The sequence below is a fragment of the Oncorhynchus kisutch genome, unplaced genomic scaffold (genome assembly GCF_002021735.2).
Source record: "Oncorhynchus kisutch isolate 150728-3 unplaced genomic scaffold, Okis_V2 Okis03b-Okis08b_hom, whole genome shotgun sequence".
Classification (NCBI taxonomy): domain Eukaryota; kingdom Metazoa; phylum Chordata; class Actinopteri; order Salmoniformes; family Salmonidae; genus Oncorhynchus; species Oncorhynchus kisutch.
In genome coordinates this window covers 9,220,707-9,243,773 of record NW_022261980.1, presented here as the reverse complement: position 1 = coordinate 9,243,773, position 23,067 = coordinate 9,220,707, and the positions used below count along the sequence as shown (strand labels likewise).

At 44.9% G+C, this 23,067-nt stretch overlaps 1 protein-coding gene across 1 annotated transcript in view; it reads left to right on the top strand.

Moving 5' to 3' along the window:
- LOC109886773 (dual specificity mitogen-activated protein kinase kinase 5-like) overlaps positions 1–18,508 on the top strand; it is a 102,869-nt gene extending 84,361 nt beyond the window's left edge. The window contains exon 17 of the mRNA XM_031812429.1: positions 11,946–18,508. Within this exon, the coding sequence (XP_031668289.1) occupies positions 11,946–12,053 (108 nt within the window). The 3' untranslated portion in view covers positions 12,054–18,508. The remainder of the gene's footprint in view (positions 1–11,945) is intronic.
- The last annotated feature ends 4,559 nt before the right edge of the window (positions 18,509–23,067 follow it).

Here is a 23,067-nt window from a genome sequence, read left to right as displayed (position 1 = left end):
CATGTTACAGACTATAGAAACCTCCTACCAACCTTATGGTGAGTTACCATGTTACAGACTATAGAAACCTACCAACCTTATGGTGAGTTACCATGTTACAGACTATAGAAACCTACCAACCTTATGGTGAGTTACCATGTTACAGACTATAGAAACCTTATGGTGAGTTACCATGTTACAGACTATAGAAACCTTATGGTGAGTTACCATGTTACAGACTATAGAAACCTACCAACCTTATGGTGAGTTACCATGTTACAGACTATAGAAACCTACCAACCTTATGGTGAGTTACCATGTTACAGACTATAGAAACCTCCTACCAACCTTATAGTGAGTTACCATGTTACAGACTATAGAAACCTACCAACCTTATGGTGAGTTACCATGTTACAGACAATAGAAGCCTCCTAACAACCTTATGGTGAGTTACCATGTTACAGACTATAGAAACCTTATGGTGAGTTACCATGTTACAGACTATAGAAACCTCCTAACAACCTTATGGTGAGTTACCATGTTACAGACTATAGAAACCTCCTACCAACCTTATAGTGAGTTACCATGTTACAGACTATAGAAACCTACCAACCTTATGGTGAGTTACCATGTTACAGACTATAGAAACCTACCAACCTTATGGTGAGTTACCATGTTACAGACTATAGAAACCTCCTACCAACCTTATGGTGAGTTACCATGTTACAGACTATAGAAGCCTTATGGTGAGTTACCATGTTACAGACTATAGAAACCTCCTACCAACCTTATGTTGAGTTACCATGTTACAGACTATAGAAACCTCCTACCAACCTTATGGTGAGTTACCATGTTACAGACTATAGAAGCCTTATGGTGAGTTACCATGTTACAGACTATAGAAACCTCCTACCAACCTTATGGTGAGTTACCATGTTACAGACTATAGAAACCTACCAACCTTATGGTGAGTTACCATGTTACAGACTATAGAAACCTAACAACCTTATGGTGAGTTACCATGTTACAGACTATAGAAACCTTATGGTGAGTTACCATGTTACAGACTATAGAAACCTACCAACCTTATGGTGAGTTACCATGTTACAGACTATAGAAGCCTTATGGTGAGTTACCATGTTACAGACTATAGAAACCTACCAACCTTATGGTGAGTTACCATGTTACAGACTATAGAAACCTACCAACCTTATGGTGAGTTACCATGTTACAGACTATAGAAGCCTTATGGTGAGTTACCATGTTACAGACTATAGAAACCTTATGGTGAGTTACCATGTTACAGACTATAGAAACCTACCAACCTTATGGTGAGTTACCATGTTACAGACTATAGAAGCCTTATGGTGAGTTACCATGTTACAGACTATAGAAACCTACCAACCTTATGGTGAGTTACCATGTTACAGACTATAGAAGCCTTATGGTGAGTTACCATGTTACAGACTATAGAAACCTTATGGTGAGTTACCATGTTACAGACTATAGAAACCTCCTACCAACCTTATGGTGAGTTACCATGTTACAGACTATAGAAACCTCCTACCAACCTTATGGTGAGTTACCATGTTACAGACTATAGAAACCTCCTACCAACCTTATGGTGAGTTACCATGTTACAGACTATAGAAGCCTTATGGTGAGTTACCATGTTACAGACTATAGAAACCTACCAACCTTATAGTGAGTTACCATGTTACAGACTATAGAAACCTACCAACCTTATAGTGAGTTACCATGTTACAGACTATAGAAACCTTATGGTGAGTTACCATGTTACAGACTATAGAAACCTCCAAGGTTATGGAAGTGAACCAAAACATGACTATAGGAAGATATCACACAGACATATCTGTCTGGACGTGAGTTCCATGTCCCCTCTACCCCCAGTGAGTCTGACTGAGTCTGTCTCACTACGAGTGTTGGCTTGATGGGTTTCTCTGATCTGGTGTTAGTGCACAAGGCCACAGCAATTTACACCAGCTACCTTTTAAGAGCTGTGACAGGGAAGGGAGAGACTGTGGTTCTGTGTGTATAGATAGACTGTGTGTGTGTGTGTGTGTGTGTGTGTGTGTGTGTGTGTGTGTGTGTGTGTGTGTGTGTGTGTGTGTTTTGGGGTTGAGTGTAAAGGCGAAAGTGCTAACTGAGTGTGTGTGTTCACACAAGGAAGAGGAGTTGAGGGGAGAGAAAGAGAACTGTACACTCAGACCCATTTCTCTCCTTATCTCTCTCTCTCTGTATCTCTCTCTCTCTGTATCTCTCTCTCTCTCTATCTCTCTCTCTCTGTATCTCTCTCTCTCTCCATCTCTCTCTGTATCTCTCTCTTAGTCTATCAGTTAGTTAGTTAGTTAGTTAGTTAGTTAGTAGGACATCCCATAGTCACAGACAGTCAGACTGTCAGACAATAACCAAACAGACTGTACATATCCCAGGACACCAGCATCACTAACAGCCACTAATGCTCATACCATAAAACCCCACAGCGGGAATGACGTCAATAAAAGCCATATCAATAATCAGAGGGAGCCGCATCCCATCCTCATCCACCATCCATGCCAAGCTGATGAGCGAGCCCACGGAGGCATAATCGTAAAGAGACACAATTTGCCGTGTCTTCCACCGGCTCTCCTGGAGGAATAAGGCCGTGAAGATAATAACTATTAGTGAACCACGCCACTTTGTACTGGGGATTCCAGCTGTGGCAAGCTGCATTAACATACAGATGGAATGTGTATATAGACTGTTAATATGTACACGGTGGTGGTGGGGGTGGTGGGGGGGGGGGGGGGGGGTGCGTGAGACAATCAGACCCTCGCCACAGAGGCACGCGGCCGTGACCTCATCTCGTGCCTCATCACGGAGAACGGAAATGAAGGGCCTGAGGGGAGAGGGACGCAAAACAGAGAGAGAGAGAGAGAGGAAGGGAGGAGAGAGAGAGGAAGGGAGGAGAGAGAGAGAGGAAGGGAGGAGAGAGAGAGGAAGGGAGGAGAGAGCGAGGAAGGGATGAGAGGTAGGAAGGGAGGAGAGGGGTAGGAAGGGAAGAGAGGGGCAGGAAGGGAGGTAGGAAGGGAGGAGAGGGGTAGGAAGGGAGGAGAGGGGTAGGAAGGGAGGAGAGGGGTAGGAAGGGAGGGAGGAGAGAGGAAGGGAGGGAGGAGAGAGGTAGGAAGGGAGGGAGGAGAGAGGAAGGGAGGGAGGATAGAGAGAGGAAGGAAGGGAGGGAGGAGAGAGGAAGGAAGGGAGGAGAGAGAGGAAGGGAGGGAGGAGAGAGAGGAAGGAAGGGAGGAGAGAGAGAGAGGAAGGAAGGGAGCAGAGAGGTAGGAAGGGAGGGAGGAGAGAGGTAGGAAGGGAGGGAGGGAGGAGAGAGGAAGGAAGGGAGGAGAGAGGAAGGAAGGGAGGAGAGAGGAAGGAAGGGAGGAGAGAGCGGAAGGAAGGGAGGAGAGAGGTAGGAAGGGAGGGAGGAGAGAGAGAGGAAGGAAGGGAGGAGAGAGAGAGGAAGGAAGGGAGGAGAGAGGGGAAGGGAGGGAGGAGGGAGGTAGGAAGGGAGGGAGGAGAGAGGTAGGAAGGGAGGGAGGAGAGAGGAAGGGAGACTTGTTGCCGTTTTCTTGGACAGAGATGAATAAAACAGTCTGGGAATAAAAGGCATTCTGGTAGAGTTTCTCCATTTAAAGTGCTTTTTAGTCTGATCTAGTTTGGGAAACCGGCCTTTGTGTTATAACAAGTCGTAATAACGGCTTACACTGACTTTAAGTCCAGGTAACCACAGCTGGTATGTTTCATAGCTAAACTGAGCTAACTGGTCAACACAGAACTGGGAGACATAACATTTCTGAAAGAGAAAGAACCTGTTAAATAGACGATTCAACATTGTTCCTCTGTTGTCATCAGGTCAATATCAGGGCAGAGGGTCTGTCAACCAGTAAAGTGTGAGCTGAAATCAGGTGTGTGTGTGTATGTATGTATGTGTGTGTGTGTGTGTGTGTGTGTGTGTGTGTATGTGTGTCTCTTTGGAAATAATGTCTTCACAACTTGCATCACAACAGCTGTGTCTGTCAGGAAAGTGCCAGTGTGTTCTCCTTCCACTGATGCATCTTTCATTAGGAGGACATTACCTCATCATATCCTATCAAGGTGTTCATAATACGATGACACACTGAGGGACTTTCCATTGGCTGGCTCCCAGGAAATGACCAGGGCTCCACCATGCTCTAGTCTAGTGTCGTCTGACCTGGTAGGAATACTTCTGAAATACATATTTCCTTCCTCCCTGCAATGAATGCCTGTCTCTCTGTGTGTCTCTCTCTCTCTCTGTGTCTCTCTCTCTGTCTCTCTCTCTTTTGTGTGTGTCTCTCTCTCTCTTTGTGTGTGTCTCTCTCTCTCTCTCTCTCTCTCTCTCTGTCTCTCTCTCTCTCTCTCTCTCTCTGTCTCTCTCTCTGTCTCTCTCTCTGTCTCTCTCTGTCTCTCTCTCTCTCTCTGTCTCTCTCTCTCTGTCTCTCTCTCTCTCTCTGTCTCTCTCTCTCTGTCTCTCTCTCTCTCTCTGTCTCTCTCTCTCGGTCTCTCTCTCTTTGTGTGTCTCTCTCTCTCTGTCTCTCTCTCTCTTTGTGTGTCTCTCTCTCCCTCTCGTTTTTGTAAAGAGCTGTTGTAACGCTGTAAGGGGTCTCTGTACTCACCCTTTCCATTCTGAGGTGTGTGTGTCTGATCCACTCCCTCCCACCATCCCCTTGTCTCTGATTGTGACTTGATTGACATCTCTTCTCCTCCTCTATTCCCCACCGGAGGGCCCTCATTGTCAACGAGCCTTTTAGCACCTTTGTCCCTAACGCAGCCCCCCCCCGCCCCCTTCAAACTCCCCTACCCAGAGGTGCCAGATGAGCCCCCTTGTCTGTGACAAAAGGGGCCGTGCGTGTGTGTGTTGTGTGTGTCGAGTCTTAGACAGTCCCCAACTCCATCAAGGACCCTGACCGCCTCCACTTGCCAAAAACCCTGCAGAAACCCCCATGTAAAAATGACTGTTGAGTGTAGTAATCTGAGTGTGTGTTTGGAGAGGTTGAAAGGTGCGGCACGGGCTGTTAAGGGTGTAAAGAGGTGGAAGGGTTCAGCAGTCCTGCGGGTGCCCCAGAACAGAGAGAGAACTGAGATTTAAAGTCCCATCCTTCACGCAGCGTCACCACTGGGACCCGTGCGAGTGACAGGATTTTAAAAGGACTCCAATCTCCTCCACTTGTTTACACATTAGCAAGATGGAAGGTTTTCTCAGCGTCTCAGACATTTCTGTTGTCGACACTTTAACACCGGGGCCGTTCTTATCACATTTGACCCCAAGGGCCTCACACTGAACATAGTAAGGCTTCTTACTCAGGAAGACTTCACAAAGTGAAATAGGAGAATTTAGACAATTCTGGATTTGGGGGAGTGGTCTGTGTTTACTAGTTGAACATAACCATGCAAACATCTTTTATATAATATATAATATAATAATAACTTCTTATTCATAATTCTAATTCATAAAAGCCTAATGGCAGCTGTTTTTACTCTCTCTGTCATAGAATTTAAACTATTCCAGGCTTGTCAACTCATCATACTGCTGCCCAGAGAATATTCCCTGAGTCTCATTTTCCTCATCATGATGAGAAAGTCAGTGTTGATTAACTACAAGGTTACAAGTTAGTGTAGCCAGCTCCCTTGCAGCGCAGGCTCTAGGTAGATATGGTATTTAGCCATCTCTACGGATGCCGTTTGGCCTATGTAACGGCATCCCTCTTTTAAGTTGATGTACTGGAGTAACGGATCATCTCATATAGAATCCTCGGATGGGGCCACAGTGTCTCCTGACCCCTCCTGTCTCAGCCTCCAGTATTTATGCTGCAGTAGTTTATGTGTCGGGGGGCTGGGGTCAGTTTGTTATATCTGGAGTACTTCTCCTGTCCTATTCGGTGTCCTGTGTGAATCTAAGTGTGCGTTCTCTAATTCTCTCCTTCTCTCTTTCTTTCTCTCTCTCGGAGGACCTGAGCCCTAGGACCATGCCCCAGGACTACCTGACATGATGACTCCTTGCTGTCCCCAGTCCACCTGGCCATGCTGCTGTTCCAGTTTCAACTGACCTGAGCCCTAGGACCATGCCCCAGGACTACCTGACATGATGACTCCTTGCTGTCCCCAGTCTACCTGGCCATGCTGCTGCTCCAGTTTCAACTTCCACCTGACTGTGCTGCTGCTCTAGTTTCAACTGTTCTGCCTTATTATTATTCGACCATGCTGGTCATTTATGAACATTGAACATCTTGACCATGTTCTGTTATAATCTCCACCCGGCACAGCCAGAAGAGGACTGGCCACCCCACATAGCCTGGTTCCTCTCTAGGTTTCTTCCTAGGTATTGGCCTTTCTAGGGAGTTTTTCCTAGCCACTGTGCTTCTCCACCTGCATTGCTTGCTGTTTGGGGTTTTAGGCTGGGTTTCTGTACAGCACTTTGAGATATCAGCTGATGTACGAAGGGCTATATAAATAAATTTGATTTGATTTGATTTGAATCCATCTCTCACACACCTACACACACACACACACACAGTGGAAGTACTGGAGTAAAATGTCACCTCAAGGAGCCCTCGTCATATACACACACACACACCTACCTTGTCTGCCAGTCAGTTTCCTTGTGGGAGCTGGAGATTAGCATGCAAATCTGCAAAGACCTAGTTACTCTTCTGACCTTTCAACCTTTCTCTCTGTCTCTTCCTCTCTCTCTCTCTTTCCCTCCCCACCCCCTCTCACACACACACACACACACGGCTTCTCACACACACACACACACACACACACACGGCTTCTCACACACACACTCATCCACTGCGTCGCGTTCCTCCAACAACGTCTAATGAGGTGATGACCAGCCACTTGTTATAATTGCTTCCGACTCCGTTTAATTTTCCAAAGCTTATTAATCATATGTTGAAGTTATTTAAAATTGCATAAATTAATCTTCGATTAAAAAGCCTATCAAAGAACTCCAAACAATTAAAGAGTACGGTAGAATTTCCCCTGGGATTTGTGGCAGTTTTATTTGAACAGCCCATTCAGGTGATTATCCCACTTTGATGCTCTGAGACTGTGATTAATGTAGTGGTACTTTTTAAATGAGTTTTCTCCCTCTATCCTCCACGCGGCTCGTTGGAAAGGTAAAGCTGTAGCACCTGAAATGACCTAACTAAAGAGTATTTATTCCATTTGACTCTTAATAACGTCCTCCTGGTTTTCGGCTTAATTCTGGTGGCAGGTGTTTTAATTAATGGCGGGTCGTGTGTGTGTGTGTGTGGAACATTTATAAAAGCTTTATTGTCCACGCATTGTGGAGATTTGGCTGGCCTTGAAAAAACATGGTGTGCGTGTGTTAATTTTAGCCTGAATTATGACACCATCTCAACTGGGATTCCAATAATAACTTTGTCCGAGTTAGTGGGTTTTCTCCATGTCTGTCTTTAAACTGGGTGTGTGTGCGTACGTCTGTGTGTATCTGTCTATGAGGTATTAAAAAGGCAGAAGCCAAGCCCCTCCCCCTTCATTCAGGTCAGATTCCATCAGACATGGCCAGTCTGTTAGGGTCGAGAGCAGAGAGCAGGAGCTGGATATTAAAGACATTACTCTGGACCCCATCTCTCCCTCCCTTTACTCCCTCCATCTCCCCCCTCTCTCTCTCTCTCTGTACAGGCACAGCAATGATTGATGAGATGGGTACCCAGAACATTGGGGCATCCAAGAGCATCCACTCCAGCTCTCTCTCTCTCTCTCACACACACTGATATGAGAGTAATTAACCTCAGTCTATCTTAGCCCCAGCTGCCCATTAGAAGGACACCAGGATTGATGGGGCTCTCCTAGTCCCTCAGACTCACTGGACACAGGACTGGACCGGCCCTGTCTGGACTGGACCGGCCCTGTCTGGACTGGACAGGGCTCCGTCTGGACTGGACCGGCCACGTCTGGACTGGACCGGGCTCCGTCTGGACTGGACCGGGCTCCGTCTGGACTGGACCGGGCTCCGTCTGGACTGGACCGGGCTCCGTCTGGACTGGACCGGGCTCCGTCTGGACTGGACCGGGCTCCGTCTGGACTGGACCGGGCTCCGTCTGGACTGGACCGGGCCCCGTCTGGACTGGACCGGGCCCCGTCTGGACTGGACCGGGCCCCGTCTGGACTGGACTGCCAGTTATGTCCTTACGGGTCTTAAGGGTCTAACTTGGGATAAGGTTGCAGAACATTGCCTTTTAAACGTAAAATATCTGACAGAATCCAAACATATTGAAATATAGTATTTATACAAACTACACTTACATTACTGTATATTACACCTCAACACCATCAAGTCCTTGTTCCAATGTTACCTTCTGTAATCTATCCTCCATTCATTTATTGTTTTGGCTAAATTCATTGTCCCCCACACAAGGTCCCTTATATCCCCTGTTCTCGGCCAGATTGGACTCTTGTTAACACTGCTGTGTTTGTTAGTGCCTGTTAGTGAAGGTCCTGTGTCAGGGAAACCAGGGGTGACAAGTCCATTTAAAGAGCGATGGCTTTGGTCGTTGATCTAATTGTCCCTCTACTCGACACACCAAATAAATGTAGCGGTCAGTCACCGTTGGCCCGTCTCCGTGACAACCCCCACCACTTTCACCCTTGACCCCTGTATGAACCCGGCGGAGGTCATCACTGACACAAGGCTCTCCAGATGAGGTTGTATCAGTGCATGGTGCTCTTGTCACTGATGTGTCACACGTCATGTGACCTCTGTCACCATCTCCACAGTGCTAGTTGGACTCTATATGGCTAGGATTATATGCATTTGGTGTTTGTATGGTTTGAGCATTGGTTGATTGATTATGGGAAGCCTTGTGCTAGAGTCTTGGTGTAGCAGTTATTGTCCTGACTGAATGTGTCTCTCTGGTGACACCATAGTGCCACCCTGAACCTCAACACGTTGGCCCCTCAGGGGTGCGTGCTTAGTCCCCTCCTGTACTCCCTGTTCACCCACGAATGTATGGCCTCTCACGACTCCCAACATCATCGTTAAGTTTGCAAATGGAACGACGATGGTAGGCCTGATCGACGACAACGATGAGACAGCCTATAGAGAGGAGGACAGACCCCTGGCAGTGTGGTGCCAGGACAACAACCTCTCCCTCAACGTCAGCAAGACAAAGGAGCTGATTGTGGACTACAGGAAAAGGAGGGCCGAGCACGCCCCCATCCACATGGACGGGGCTGCAGGGGTGCAGGTCGAGAGCTGCAAGTTCCTCGGTGTCCACATCACTAAGGATCATGGTCCACACACACCAACAGTCATGAAGAGGGCGCAACAATGCCTCTTCCCCCGTCATGAAGAGGGCACAACAATGCCTCTTCCCCCGTCATGAAGAGGGCACGACAACGCCTCTTCCCCCGTCATGAAGAGGGCACGACAACGCCTCTTCACCCGTCATGAAGAGGGCACGACAACGCCTCTTCCCCCGTCATGAAGAGGGCACAACAACGCCTCTTCCCCCGTCAGGAAGAGGACACGACAACGCCTCTTCCCCCGTCAGGAAGAGGGCACAACAACGCCTCTTCCCCCGTCATGAAGAGGGCACGACAACGCCTCTTCCCCCGTCATGAAGAGGGCACGACAACGCCTCTTCCCCCGTCATGAAGAGGGCACGACAACGCCTCTTCCCCCGTCATGAAGAGGGCACGACAACGCCTCTTCCCCCGTCATGAAGAGGCCACGACAACGCCTCTTCCCCCGTCATGAAGAGGGCACGACAACGCCTCTTCCCCCGTCATGAAGAGGGCACGACAACGCCTCTTCCCCCGTCATGAAGAGGGCACGACAACGCCTCTTCCCCCGTCATGAAGAGGGCACGACAACGCCTCTTCCCCCGTCATGAAGAGGGCACGACAACGCCTCTTCCCCCGTCATGAAGAGGGCACGACAACGCCTCTTCCCCCGTCATGAAGAGGGCACGACAACGCCTCTTCCCCCGTCATGAAGAGGGCACGACAACGCCTCTTCACCCGTCATGAAGAGGGCACGACAACGCCTCTTCCCCCGTCATGAAGAGGGCACGACAACGCCTCTTCCCCCGTCATGAAGAGGGCACGACAACGCCTCTTCCCCCGTCATGAAGAGGGCACGACAACGCCTCTTCCCCCGTCATGAAGAGGGCACGACAACGCCTCTTCCCCCGTCATGAAGAGGGCACGACAACGCCTCTTCACCCGTCATGAAGAGGGCACGACAACGCCTCTTCCCCCGTCATGAAGAGGGCACGACAACGCCTCTTCCCCCGTCATGAAGAGGGCACGACAACGCCTCTTCCCCCGTCATGAAGAGGGCACGACAACGCCTCTTCCCCCTCAGGAGGCTGACATGTTTGGCATGGGCCCTCAGATCCTCAAAAGTTCTACAGCTGCACCATTGAGAGCGTCTTGACTGGCTGCATCACCGCTTGGTATGGCATCTGGAGCGGCAGGGTAGCCTAGTGGTTAGAGCGTTGGACTAGTAACCGGAAGGTTGCAAGTTCAAACCCCCGAGCTGACATGGTACAAATCTGTCGTTCTGCCCCTGAACAGGCAGTTAACCCACTGTTCCTAGGCCGTCATTGAAAATAAGAATTTGTTCTTAACTGACTTGCCTAGTTAAATAAAGGTAAAACAATTTGTTTTTTTATCTGCTTGGCATCTGACCGCAAGGCACTACAGAGGGTAGTGTGTACGGCTCAGTACATCACTGCGATCGAGCTCCCTGCCATCCAGGACCTGTATACCTGGTGGTGTCAGAGGAAGGCCATAAAAATGGTCAAAGACTCCAGCCACTCCTTGTTATTAAGTATGTATACTGACCAAAAATATAAACGCAACAATTTCAAATATGTTACTGAGTTACAGTTCATAGAAGGAAATCAGTCAATTCAAATAAATTCATTAGTCCCTCATCTATGGATTTCACATGACTGGGAATACAGATATGCATCTGTTCATCACAGATAACTTAAAAAGTTAGGGGCGTGGATCAGAAAACCAGTCGGTATCAGGGTTGAACACCATTCACCTCATGCAGCATGACACATCTCCTTCACATAGAGTTGATCAGGCTGTTGGTTGTGGCCTGTGGAATGTTGTCCCACTCCTCTTCAATGGCCGTGCGAAGTTGCTGGATATTGGTGGGAACTGGAACACACTGTCATACACATCAATCCATCCCGAACATGCTCAATGGGTGTCACATCTGGTGAGTATGCAGGCCATGGAAGAACTGGGTCATTTTCAGCTTCCTGGAATTGTGTACAGTTCCTTGTGAATGGAGTCATGCATTATTATGCTGAAACATGAGGTGATGGCGGCAGATGAATGGCTCGGCAATGGGCTTCAGGGTCACGGTATCTCTATGTATTCAAATTGTTATCGATAAAATGCAATTGTGTTTGTTGTCCGTAGCTTATGCCTACCCCATACCATAACCCCACCCCCACCATGGGGCACTCTGTTCACAACGTTGACATCAGCAATCCTCTCGTCGACACGACGCCATAAACTTGGTCTGCGATTGAGGCCGGTAGGACGTACTGCCAAATTTTTCCAAAACGATTTTGGAGGTGGCTTATGGTAGAGAAATTAACATTCAATTCTCTGGGAACAGCTCTGGTGGACGCTCCTGCTCGTCAATTCTGAATGTCCTTGAAAATAATTTCAACAAAGATCTTAAAGGAGATCGGAACTGATCTCCTTTCTAAGAGGAAAAGAAATATATTATTTTTAGTTCAGTGTGTTTTTATTGACCAATGTGGTAATTTTTCCAGATGTTCTGAGAGATTGGCTGTTCCATTGGTCGTGACCTATGTACAGTATACTCTAATCACTGGATCCATACCGGAGACACTATTAATCTCTCTCCATCTCTCTACCTTCTCTGTCTGCAGGACCATGCCTTCATCCTGCTCTATGACGATGGCAATGCGGAGGTGGTGTCCATGTGGGTGTGTCGCTGTCTAGAGGAGAGAAGAGCCCAGGCTCAGGGACAGATGTGACCCCGTAAACACAGGAGATCACAGAGAAGTTAAGCGGTCAAGGGTATCATGTAGGGCCAGGATGATACCAGTATCTCTATACTCGTTAATATCGTGGCAAAGAAACAAAACACCAAGCGCGGGGGAAGAGGAAAACAGTCCTGATGTTGGAAACAAAACATCATTATGATGTCATCCAGAGTCACATTTATTTATTTTCTATCTATAGCTCACAATATTTTACATACAGCAGGTGTTTAAAGGACTGAAAGAGTTTGGTCTGCTTTGTGTTTTCATTTTTGCCATAGAAACAATATTGCGATACTGGTATGGTCCCGGCCCTAATATCATGCCCCAATCTCTCTGGACTTTCACCATTCGTGAACCCCAGGAGTGGACAGTAAATATCAAAGACGCGGTTTCTAAAACGTATTGAAGACCTCCATTGTGTAAAGAGGGCGTCTGTACGTCCAACGTCAGTAAGCCAAGAGGATACTGGATCTTTACAACTGAACGTTCGTTGCAAGTGGAACTTTGTTATCTGGGCCCTTGGCGTGTTGACTGATGTCTTGATGGTGTATCCTGGCGACTCTCACACTCCAAACCTGGCTGTGTGATGACGCTGCTTTATCAATGAATTTACAAGTGAGTGGGACTTATTCCGTGACTGTTTGCCTACTTAGTTATTTCTAAGACTTTAGGCAGAATGTCAGAGTAAGTGATCAACGATGAGATGGGGCTTGAAAACCCAAATGGCTTTACAATAACAAAGAAGTGCTATTTTCCAGGATGTGGCTCGGATAACCTGTTACGCTTTATTGTTGGCAGCTTTCTAGTGAATGTGGAGGTGTGGCGGTGCATACAGCAGTAACCCCTGTGTGTGTGCAGCAGTAACCCGTGTGTGTGTCGGTATGTAAGGCAGTAACCCATGTGTGTGTACAGCAGTAACCCCTGTGTGTGTCGGTATGTACAGCAGTAACCCATGTGTGTGTACAGCAGTAACCCATGTGTGTGTACAGCAGTAACCCATGTGTGTGTACGGCAGTAACCCCTGTGTGTGTACGGCAGTAACCCCTGTGTGTGTGTACAGCAGTAACCCATGTGTGTGTACGGCAGTAACCCATGTGTGTGTACGGCAGTAACCCATGTGTGTGTACGGCAGTAACCCCTGTGTGTGTGTACAGCAGTAACCCATGTGTGTGTACGGCAGTAACCCATGTGTGTGTACGGCAGTAACCCATGTGTGTGTACGGCAGTAACCCATGTGTGTGTACGGCAGTAACCCATGTGTGTGTACGGCAGTAACCCATGTGTGTGTACGGCAGTAACCCATGTGTGTGTACGGCAGTAACCCATGTGTGTGTACGGCAGTAACCCATGTGTGTGTACGGCAGTAACCCATGTGTGTGTACGGCAGTAACCCCTGTGTGTGTACGGCAGTAACCCCTGTGTGTGTACGGCAGTAACCCATGTGTGTGTACGGCAGTAACCCATGTGTGTGTACGGCAGTAACCCCTGTGTGTGTACAGCAGTAACCCATGTGTGTGTACGGCAGTAACCCCTGTGTGTGTACAGCAGTAACCCATGTGTGTGTACGGCAGTAACCCCTGTGTGTGTGTACGGCAGTAACCCCTGTGTGTGTACAGCAGTAACCCCTGTGTGTGTGTACGGCAGTAACCCCTGTGTGTGTACGGCAGTAACCCATGTGTGTGTACGGCAGTAACCCATGTGTGTGTACGGCAGTAACCCATGTGTGTGCCTAATGTTTTTACAATGATGTTTCTGTGACATTACTTTACCTCATCGAGATACACTATATATATATATATATATATATACGAAAGTATGTGGACACCACTTCAAATTAGTGGAATTGACTATTTCAGCCACACTCGTTGCAGACGGGTGTAGAAAATCGAGCACACAGCCATGCAATCTCCATAGACAAACATTGGCAATAAAATGGCCTTACAGAGGAGCTTAGTGAATTTCAACGTGGCACCGTCATAGGATGCCACCTTTCCAACAAGTCAGTTCGTAAAATTTCTGCCCTGCTAGAGCTGCCCTGATCAACTGTGAGTGCTGTTATTGTGAAGTGGAAACGTCTAGGAGCAACAACGGCTCAGCAGCAAAGTGGTAGGCAATACAAGTTCACAAAATGGGACTGGCAAGTGCTGAAGCGCGTAGTGTAAAGATCGTCTGTCCTCAGTTGCAACACTCCCTACCGAGTTCCAAACTGCCACTGTTTTTCGCGAGCTTCATGAAATTGGTTTCCATGGCCAAGCAGCCATACACAAGCGTCGGCTGGTGTAGTGTAAAGCTCGCCGCCATTGGACTCTGGAGCAGTGGAAACACGTTCTCTGGAGTGATGAATCACACTTCACCATCTGGAAGTCCGACAGACAAATCTGGGTTTGGCGGATGCCAGGAGAAAGCTACCTGCCCGAATGCAGAGTGTCAACTGTAAAGTTTGGTGGAGGAATAATGGTATGGGGCTGTTTTTCATGGTTCAGGCTATGCCCCTTAGTTCCAGTGAAGGGAAATCTTAACGCTACAGAATACAATGACATTCTAGACGATTCTGTACTTCCAATTTTGTGGCAACAGTTTGGGGAAGGCCCTTTCCTGTTTCAACATGACAATGTCCCGTGCACAAAGCGAGGTCCATACAGAAATGGTTTGTCGAGATCGGTGTGGAAGAACTTGACTGGCCTGCACAAAGCCCTGACCTCAACCTCATCGAACACCTTTGGGATAAATTGGAACACCGACTGCGAGCCAGGCCTAAATCGCCCAATGGAAGCAAGTCCCCACAGCAATGTTCCAACATCGAGTGGAAAGCCTTCCCAGAAGAGTGTAGGCTGTTATAGCAGCAAAAGGGGGACATACTCCATATTAATGGCCTTGATTTTGGAATGAGATGTTCGACAAGCAGGTGTCCACATCCTTTAGGTCGTGTCGTGTATAATGGCCTCGGCAGTAGAAGTGATACAGGGCGACCATTTTGCTCACATATGCGTCTAAATATTTTGCTGTGTGAAAATCATCTAGATAATTGTTGCAATGATTGCTTCACTGTACCGCAGCCCCTAAGTGCCGTGGAGAATACACTGAGCGCAGATTCATGACAGTCATGCTTGCACCGTTACATCAAATATTTTTTATTGTGCTCTTAAATTTCTTTGTGTGCTGCTAAATGTTTCAATTTAGATGCACACGTGCTCCTTGTAAAAGGAAAAAGGTCAGCGTAGAGCCCTGTAGTAGTAGAAGCATTGCTTGGGGATCCTAACCTATACCAGGCCACATTGTGGGGACTCTTCAACCACTCAGTGCCATGGAGTTCTACTCTTCTATTCTTCCAAACCTGTTAATGATGCAACACAAACAAACTTCACAACAACTTTGAGAAAAGTCTTAAAGAACTTTCCATTTGTTATTTATGTTAATTTGGAGACGAGCACCAGATTTATGGTTGATGATTCCATTAACTCACCACCTGTATAACCATATTTATATTATCATTCAAATATACTCCTTCACGTTGACTTCATTTGATTGTCCTTGACGTGGAACTGACAGCATTTTAACTACTTTGCAGATATGAAAGGCAATCATATCAGTAAAAAATATACAATTCCCAGTTTATGCTACAAAACCAACTTGTCAAGAGGTTTTAAAAATAGGTTATATTTGACAAGAACATCCATGACGTACAGTAAGGCATTGTTGTCAGAATAAATGGATATAGTTCAATGCAAGATTAATATAGTCCCAAAAAATTGGTATCAGGTTGTAAATCACAGCTGGCCTGGTACACTGCTGCCTCCATCCAATTCGGGATGCTTGGTTTGTTTCAATGACTCAATATTTTTTGGACAAAAACAGCTGGGAATGTCAATATATTCAAACTAGCAAGTGCAGTGATCACAAGTCAGTCATAATGTGGCTAATAGGCTAGCGTATCTATTCAGCAAGGTAAAAACACTGAGCTAAACGTTAGCTAGCTAGCTTCTGGGAAGTATTGGGAGGATGTCGAGTCATTGGGTGAGTGAGTGACCGACTTTTTCCCCTCAGTTTTTTGGTGGCTACAGCTAAGAGATGCAGGTGTCGTTTGGTTAGCTAGCAAGCAAGAAATGTGAATCGCTTTGCTAGCTAGCTATGCTGACTGTTATTCAGTTAGCATATATCTTGCATTCGTAAATTAATTCTGGCTATCCACTCCGATTTCAGAGCCCTCTCATCTGAGCGCCAGGGCGCAGAACCACTGATGAATTTACGACGCGCAACACCCGCTGAATATGACCGTGTCAGTAAACGTAAGGAAAAAACGTCATTCAATTGTTGCCAGCAGCACAGTTAGTCACTAACTCTCTAGATAAAATGAAAACAGCCTAACCAGCTTTGCTAGGGTGCGTAAAATGGTCAGAGTGAGATGTTCTCTCATTTGTGTCGAAGTAGCTAGCCAACTTTAGGCAGAGATGGCTTGGGTGCTTGACTGCTGTTGAGGGACGCTGGGATCAACGCTCCTCCTCGGCCAGAGTGGACAGAGCGCACACTGCACTTAACGCTCGGAGAGCGAAACGCGCGGAATTTACAGACAATCCGACAACGCTCCAAATGTATGAATACAGAGTGCACTAACACACGGGAAGCAATTTACAAACGCACCCGTAGTTGTCAATCAAATGTATTTGCCATCAATCAAATGGACAGGCAGGCAAATTCCCATTCAGTTGTCAAAACCTGGGTTGGGACAAGCATGCATTGGCAGACAGGCTGCAGAACAGTGAGCAGGCTACTATTCCCTTTTGTTTATCAGTGCAATTATGACTGCCAACTAGCTGAAATAATTTGAGAGGGTTTATCTAATGTTCTCTCATTAGATTTTAGCTCATCTCGCTCTGGCTAGCATTAGTTGTTGATCTTGTTGTGCATAACTAATGTAGAGAGAGAGCACCTTTTCATGGTTGTTTGATCAATGACTGTAAAGTTCCCAAATGTAAGAACACTGCAGTGGTATTCACACACATTTATTTGCAGAAATAAGTTCAGGTGTATTTTGTGGCTTTTGGAGAATGCGTTCTAATAAGCTAAAGTCGCGCTGTTGCACCTGCCTGTAAACACACAGTCCAGTTCAAAGTGAATGATGACAGGCCCAACTGCCTGTAAACACACAGTCCAGTTCAAAGTAAATGATGACAGGGCCCTGTGACAAATTGCTTATTTGCATAAAGGCCTACTGTAGCTCTGATTGGCCCACCCAGTCTGTGTGGACTCCGGTCCTGGACAAGACAGATGTTTTTAATAGGTTTTATTTACTGCAGTGTCTACTCATTGTCCAAACACACAGACCCTTTCCCACTCTATATTGCTATAGAATTTTCACAAATGCCTTACTCTACGTCATTGCCAAACATTCTATACAAATGTGAAAAGGACCATATCTAAGTGCTCGCTTGTCAGAATTAAAAATATATATATATAAAAATGTGTAATTGTTCCTGGGGGTGTATATAAACAGGACTTTAAGATTTCATGTTGCTAAAATGCTGTCAGTTCCACTTTAATGCCTAGGTTGCTTGGTGCAGATGGTATTGCATTTTCTTATTGAATATTTCAATAGATAAACCTGGACCAGTTGTATGTGTGTGTGGGGGGGGGGGTTATATTTAAAGAGAAATCAGTTAAAGGAGTCATTCACAGTTCAGCACAATCAGCTTTTTACTCCTGTTTTATTTTACATGGTACACTGGAAACATTTGCTTCACTTTGTTCTCCAAAATGATTCCCATCAATGAGAGGTTTGGCAGCACTCTCCAGTGCTTTAATGGATGGTTCTGTATTAAGCGTCTCAGAAAAGGAGTGCTGATTTAGAACCCGTTTTGCCTTTTAGATCCCAACGGTGAGATTACATGGACTGGGGGGGGACCTGATCCCAGATCAGCACTCCTACTCTGAGACGCTTGACACATACGGACCCAGATTGTTTTTAAAGCTATCTGGTATGCAGAGACTCTGTTCGACACTGTAGTGACAACCTTTCAGACAGTTGTCTCAGACTTTGCCGTAATGTGATTTAAGTGGCCTTCTGAGAACACACAGTCTGAGTTATGCCAGTTGAAATGGTTTAATGTGTTGTTGTGCAATGTGATATGTAAATCACCATTCATTCATTTGATCAGGGGAAGAAAGTGCAATATTATAACCGCATCAACAATAACAAAAATCTTAATGTCCTTGTATTTCTACGACCAATAATGTATTCTCTCTTCACTGAAAGATTGCCCAGTGTTGTTGCAATAACCATGAGCGTTTTAAAATATAACCTGTACCCAGTCACCCATGACCATGAAAAGTATTCTATGTCAAAACTAGCTGTAGCAAATTGGATGCCTTTTGAGTTTGAATTGGTTCGTGAACTGGATTAATTGATGAATGAGACATGGATTAAAGTGGTTCAATTTTGATAATAACAATTTAGTTGTGTTTTCTTTGTAAAATGACCTTATTATAGTCCTTTAATGTTCCGTCTGTATTTCAGTTTGGGTTTTTATTTAGAAATGCTAGATTTTTTTTCCTTCTCCTGTAAATCTAAACCACAGAATGAGTTCACATCTCAGGGTGACTCCAGGATAAAACCAAAGTTGATGTATTTTCCCCTCTGAGTCAGATGTTTAACCCTGGGCATTTCAAGACTACTAAGGGCCAGTTTTGTTTTGTTGTTGCATCAGGTTGAGACAGATGCCCTTGGGTGAAAATGCCAATTAAAAAAAAATGTAAAGCGGTTGAGCACAACCTGAAGTGAGGGCGTCATTGCCTGCAAAGACAGAACGTTGGCAGAGTAGTTTTGCCATCCCTATGCTGGTTTTGGGCTGTACCTGTTGTACTAAGACTATTAGTAGTACTGCCCTGCAAAGGGGTATTGTTCTTGAGACATTAAACCACGTTCGACCAGGGAAACCAGGTGTGTGGAGACTCAAGCTAGCTGTTAGCTAGCCACTTATAAACTTCATCATCTTCATGCCCATTGCAACATAAGTCCACAAGAAAGTGTTCGCACATTGTCAATAATTACAATCTAGCTCAGTGGTTCCCAAACTGTGGGCCAGGACCCACTTTGGGTCGAGGCAGGGGTCCAGGTGGGTTGCGGAATGACATTTTTTTTGTGCATTCCACAAATACATTTTTGTGATAAAACATTCTTCTAAGTATAAATTTTAACCACTAAAACCAACTAGAAAGTATGCAGAAAAGGTCATGGACTATATATGTTAATATTATAGCCTATGGCCTTTGAGAACTTTACCATCAACAAAATAAAAGCTAGATAATCGCCATTGATTTTGTTATAATGTTTGAGCATAAGAACACAGCATTAGCCATGTCAAAATGTATAGAATTGCAGGATATTAGTGTAACTGCTAAATGTTCTCTCAGCTCCATGGCGAAATGTATAGAATTGCAAAAATAAAATGTGGCGTTAAAACTGCAACAAAAAAAATTCAGCTCCCATGGCTAGATGGGTAGAATTGCAGAATTTGCAATTCTCTTCACTGCCAAAATTATATTTTTTAGGCTGTATATATTTGCGCCTGGGTCACAAAAGACAATGTCATTGGTCGGTCAAGAAGCCAAAAAAGTTTGAGAACCCATGGTCTAGTTAGTACATGATGGGATCATTAGAAAGAACCACATCCAACCAACCATCTTGTTACCAGGGCCCCCTCCTCACCCCCCAGGATAGCTCTCAGGGTCTTTAAGGAGGAACTCAAGCCACTCCACCACAAAGGCACAAGTAAGTAAGTAGACTATGTACTGTAAGTATCCAACCCAATCATGTTTATTTTTTTCGCAGCATAAAAGTGGGATGTAGGTGCAGTAATAGATTGTTAGTAGAGTTGGTCACAACTGATGAGGTCTCAAGTGACTCTATCCACTCCCTCTCTCTGCTCTGATGATTATCCATTTTGTGTGAATTCAAATGCACCCATGCAGATAATCAATTTGATAAACAGCCTACCTTTTTTTAAGGCTTGTTTGGAAATTGATACAAAGTCTTCGAAATTAACATTTGATACCATGCAAATGATGTACCAAATAGAAAGAGTAAAACATGATGTATAGCGATGTTAAATGTGACCTATTGTCTGATGAAAACGTGGATGCTCAATCTCGTTTTACCATCAACATCCCCGTTGGGATATTGACCGGGTTTTGTTTGGAGATGCGTCTCCATTTTACTCAATCCCGGGCCTTAATATTCCCATTTGCCACCGAGGCACGCGCCCTTATTGTATCGCCTGGTGACCTTTTTACAGAGCAGTCCAAGTTGATTAGCACATCAGGTCAGACAATAGGCGTCGGCGCTGTGCTCCGCCATTACCCAGAACCCTTTATCAATGTCCAGTAATTAAAATGTCACCGTTTAATTTTCGAGTCAACGCGTTCCTCTTGGAGCAATCTTTTCCCAATAAAAAGTGTAATCGAAATGCTCTTTTCACTTGAAACCAAAAGGACTCGAGGAGCCCATTTAAGTGTAGCCTATCAGCACAAGGAGATCAATATGTAAGAAGCGGATTGATTGGCTTCTAAAATGGAATGTATAGGGGTCACGGTTTTATAGGGTGCTGATACAACTGTTAATTATAGAACATTCGCTCTCGATCGGTTCTGTTATTAAACTTCTCCTGAATTAGGCACATTTGATTTATGTGACAATCTTTTCCACTTGGAACTTGCTTTAAAGCCATGAAGGCTTTTTACCTAAAGGACTGATTTACCTTGAATGAAATGTTTAATATAGCCTACTTTTATTTATTATTTTTTAAATGCCTCTAGAAGTAGATTTGATTGAAATAAGAGTTCGTTCAGTGTATGTTCATAGACAATCAGAAAACATTTAACTAGTGTCAGTAAGAACTGTAGTATCAGTAAGTAAACTGGAACCTATGTCTCGTTTGCATTAATAGACTATGAGCCTATATGTGTTTTTATTCTGATTCACTCCAAGCTTAGCAGAGTGTAAATTGGACCAGCCTATGTTAGTCCAAATATAACATTGATCAACGCTTAGATTGCCATATGTTGCCTAGCGTAATTTCTCAATTTTACGAAGTGTAGGCCTATACCTATTTCGTAGGCTCTATTGTGGTCATGGTTTAGCAGCGACCTCTAATTCATCGGCATATATATATTGTTAACTTTAATGGATTATAGTTTATTCAGATTAATTCATGTTACATTTAACCAAGTTGTCAAATATACGTGTGTGTGGTCCCTTTTCGGGTTAGCACCAAAAACATAGATGGAGTAGCACCACTCTGAAGATATCTCACCTCCAATTTGACTATCGGCACTCTGAACCGCCGTAGAGCGCGAGGAGAGATGCTACTTGTTAATAATGCCTTCATTCATATACCGGTATAGGCGAAGCCCCTTTTACCCTACTCCTCTGTGTATTATCTGTTGTTGGCTACTTCAATATATATTAGAGTGCAAATAGTAGCCTAGCTCTGGTCTAATAGTAGCCAAATAGTATCCTAGCTCTGGTCTAATAGTAGCCTAGCTCTGGTCTAATAGTAGCCAAATAGTAGCCTAGCTCTGGTCTAATAGTAGCCAAATAGTAGCCTAGCTCTGGTCTAATAGTAGCCAAATAGTAGCCTAGCTCTGGTCTAATAGTAGCCTAGCTCTGGTCTAATTGTAGCCAAATAGTATCCTAGCTCTGGTCTAATAGTAGCCAATAGTATCCTAGCTCTGGTCTAATAGTAGCCAAATAGTATCTTAGCTCTGGTCTAATAGTAGCCAAATAGTAGCCTAGCTCTGGTCTAATAGTAGCCAAATAGTAGCCTAGCTCTGGTCTAATAGTAGCCAAATAGTACACTAGCTCTGGTCTAATAGTAGCCAAATAGTAGTACTCTGGTCTATATATGCATGTCACTCACATCCTAATTCATTATTTACTATCATTTTAGTGTAGGTTGTTACCATGTCTGCCATTTGCTGTGACAAAATTTGTGATTTAAGTTTTTATTTTGGTCACATTGGTTTATGAAGAAAAAAAACGTTCCAATAATGCATCTAAACTGGAATACAGGCTACTTGGTGTAGCCTACTCTTATGAACTTTGGCTACAACATGTTATTGAAGTGATAGAATAAAGAATGTCACCTGTCAATACCCAATCTAATCATGTATTATATATTACATTACGTTCACCTCTACAGAGTTCGGAATTCTACAGACTTAAACACGGAACGCATTAATATTGTAGCACAGGTTTGTTTAAACAATTGAATGCATATACATGAGTCTCAAGGTAATTTACTCTTCGAAAAAAGATCTCATTGATGTGTATCCAACGGTAATAAAGGGCTCGCCTAAAATGACCGCTGAATCCGCTAATTAAAAGCGCTGCTCTCGTGCTGTATCCCGGCGCTGAACTCCCGCCTTTAATGAGCGTTGTGAGCCACGTGAGCTCACGTTTCTCCGGAATAAGCGGTGACAATGGTGTATTCAGTCGGTGGACTAAATAATTAAAAACATAGGAATAATTACAGTATAAAATTGTAATTATTGTTGGGCTGCAGGAAAGCCTTTTGATTCTGAAAGACGACACGACGGGACCTGGTCGGGTTTAGGTTTCCTTTTCTATCAATATTGCAGAGAGCCAAACTGACGGTCTTTCTCGCTGTCGGACTATGGTGCGTGTGCATTGCAGGGAAAACGAAGTCCAACTTTCGAAATAATTTTCATATTCATCAGCATAATAATGATTGATAACATTTGAATAGGCCAAATTTATGAAGAGACGAATTATTACCCATATGCTCAGTATAATGTTTTGCAAGGCTGTTTAATAGGCCTACATATATATAGTTTCTTTTGACATAGTTTTTTAATAAAGAAACCATAGATGTTTAAGATCGTGATATCTATTTTACGAGACAGGGTGTCAATCCCAAAACATCTGGCGCATAACTGTTTTGTCAGTTCATCTAGACCTAGGTAAACTATATATGCAGCTAGTTTATCCATA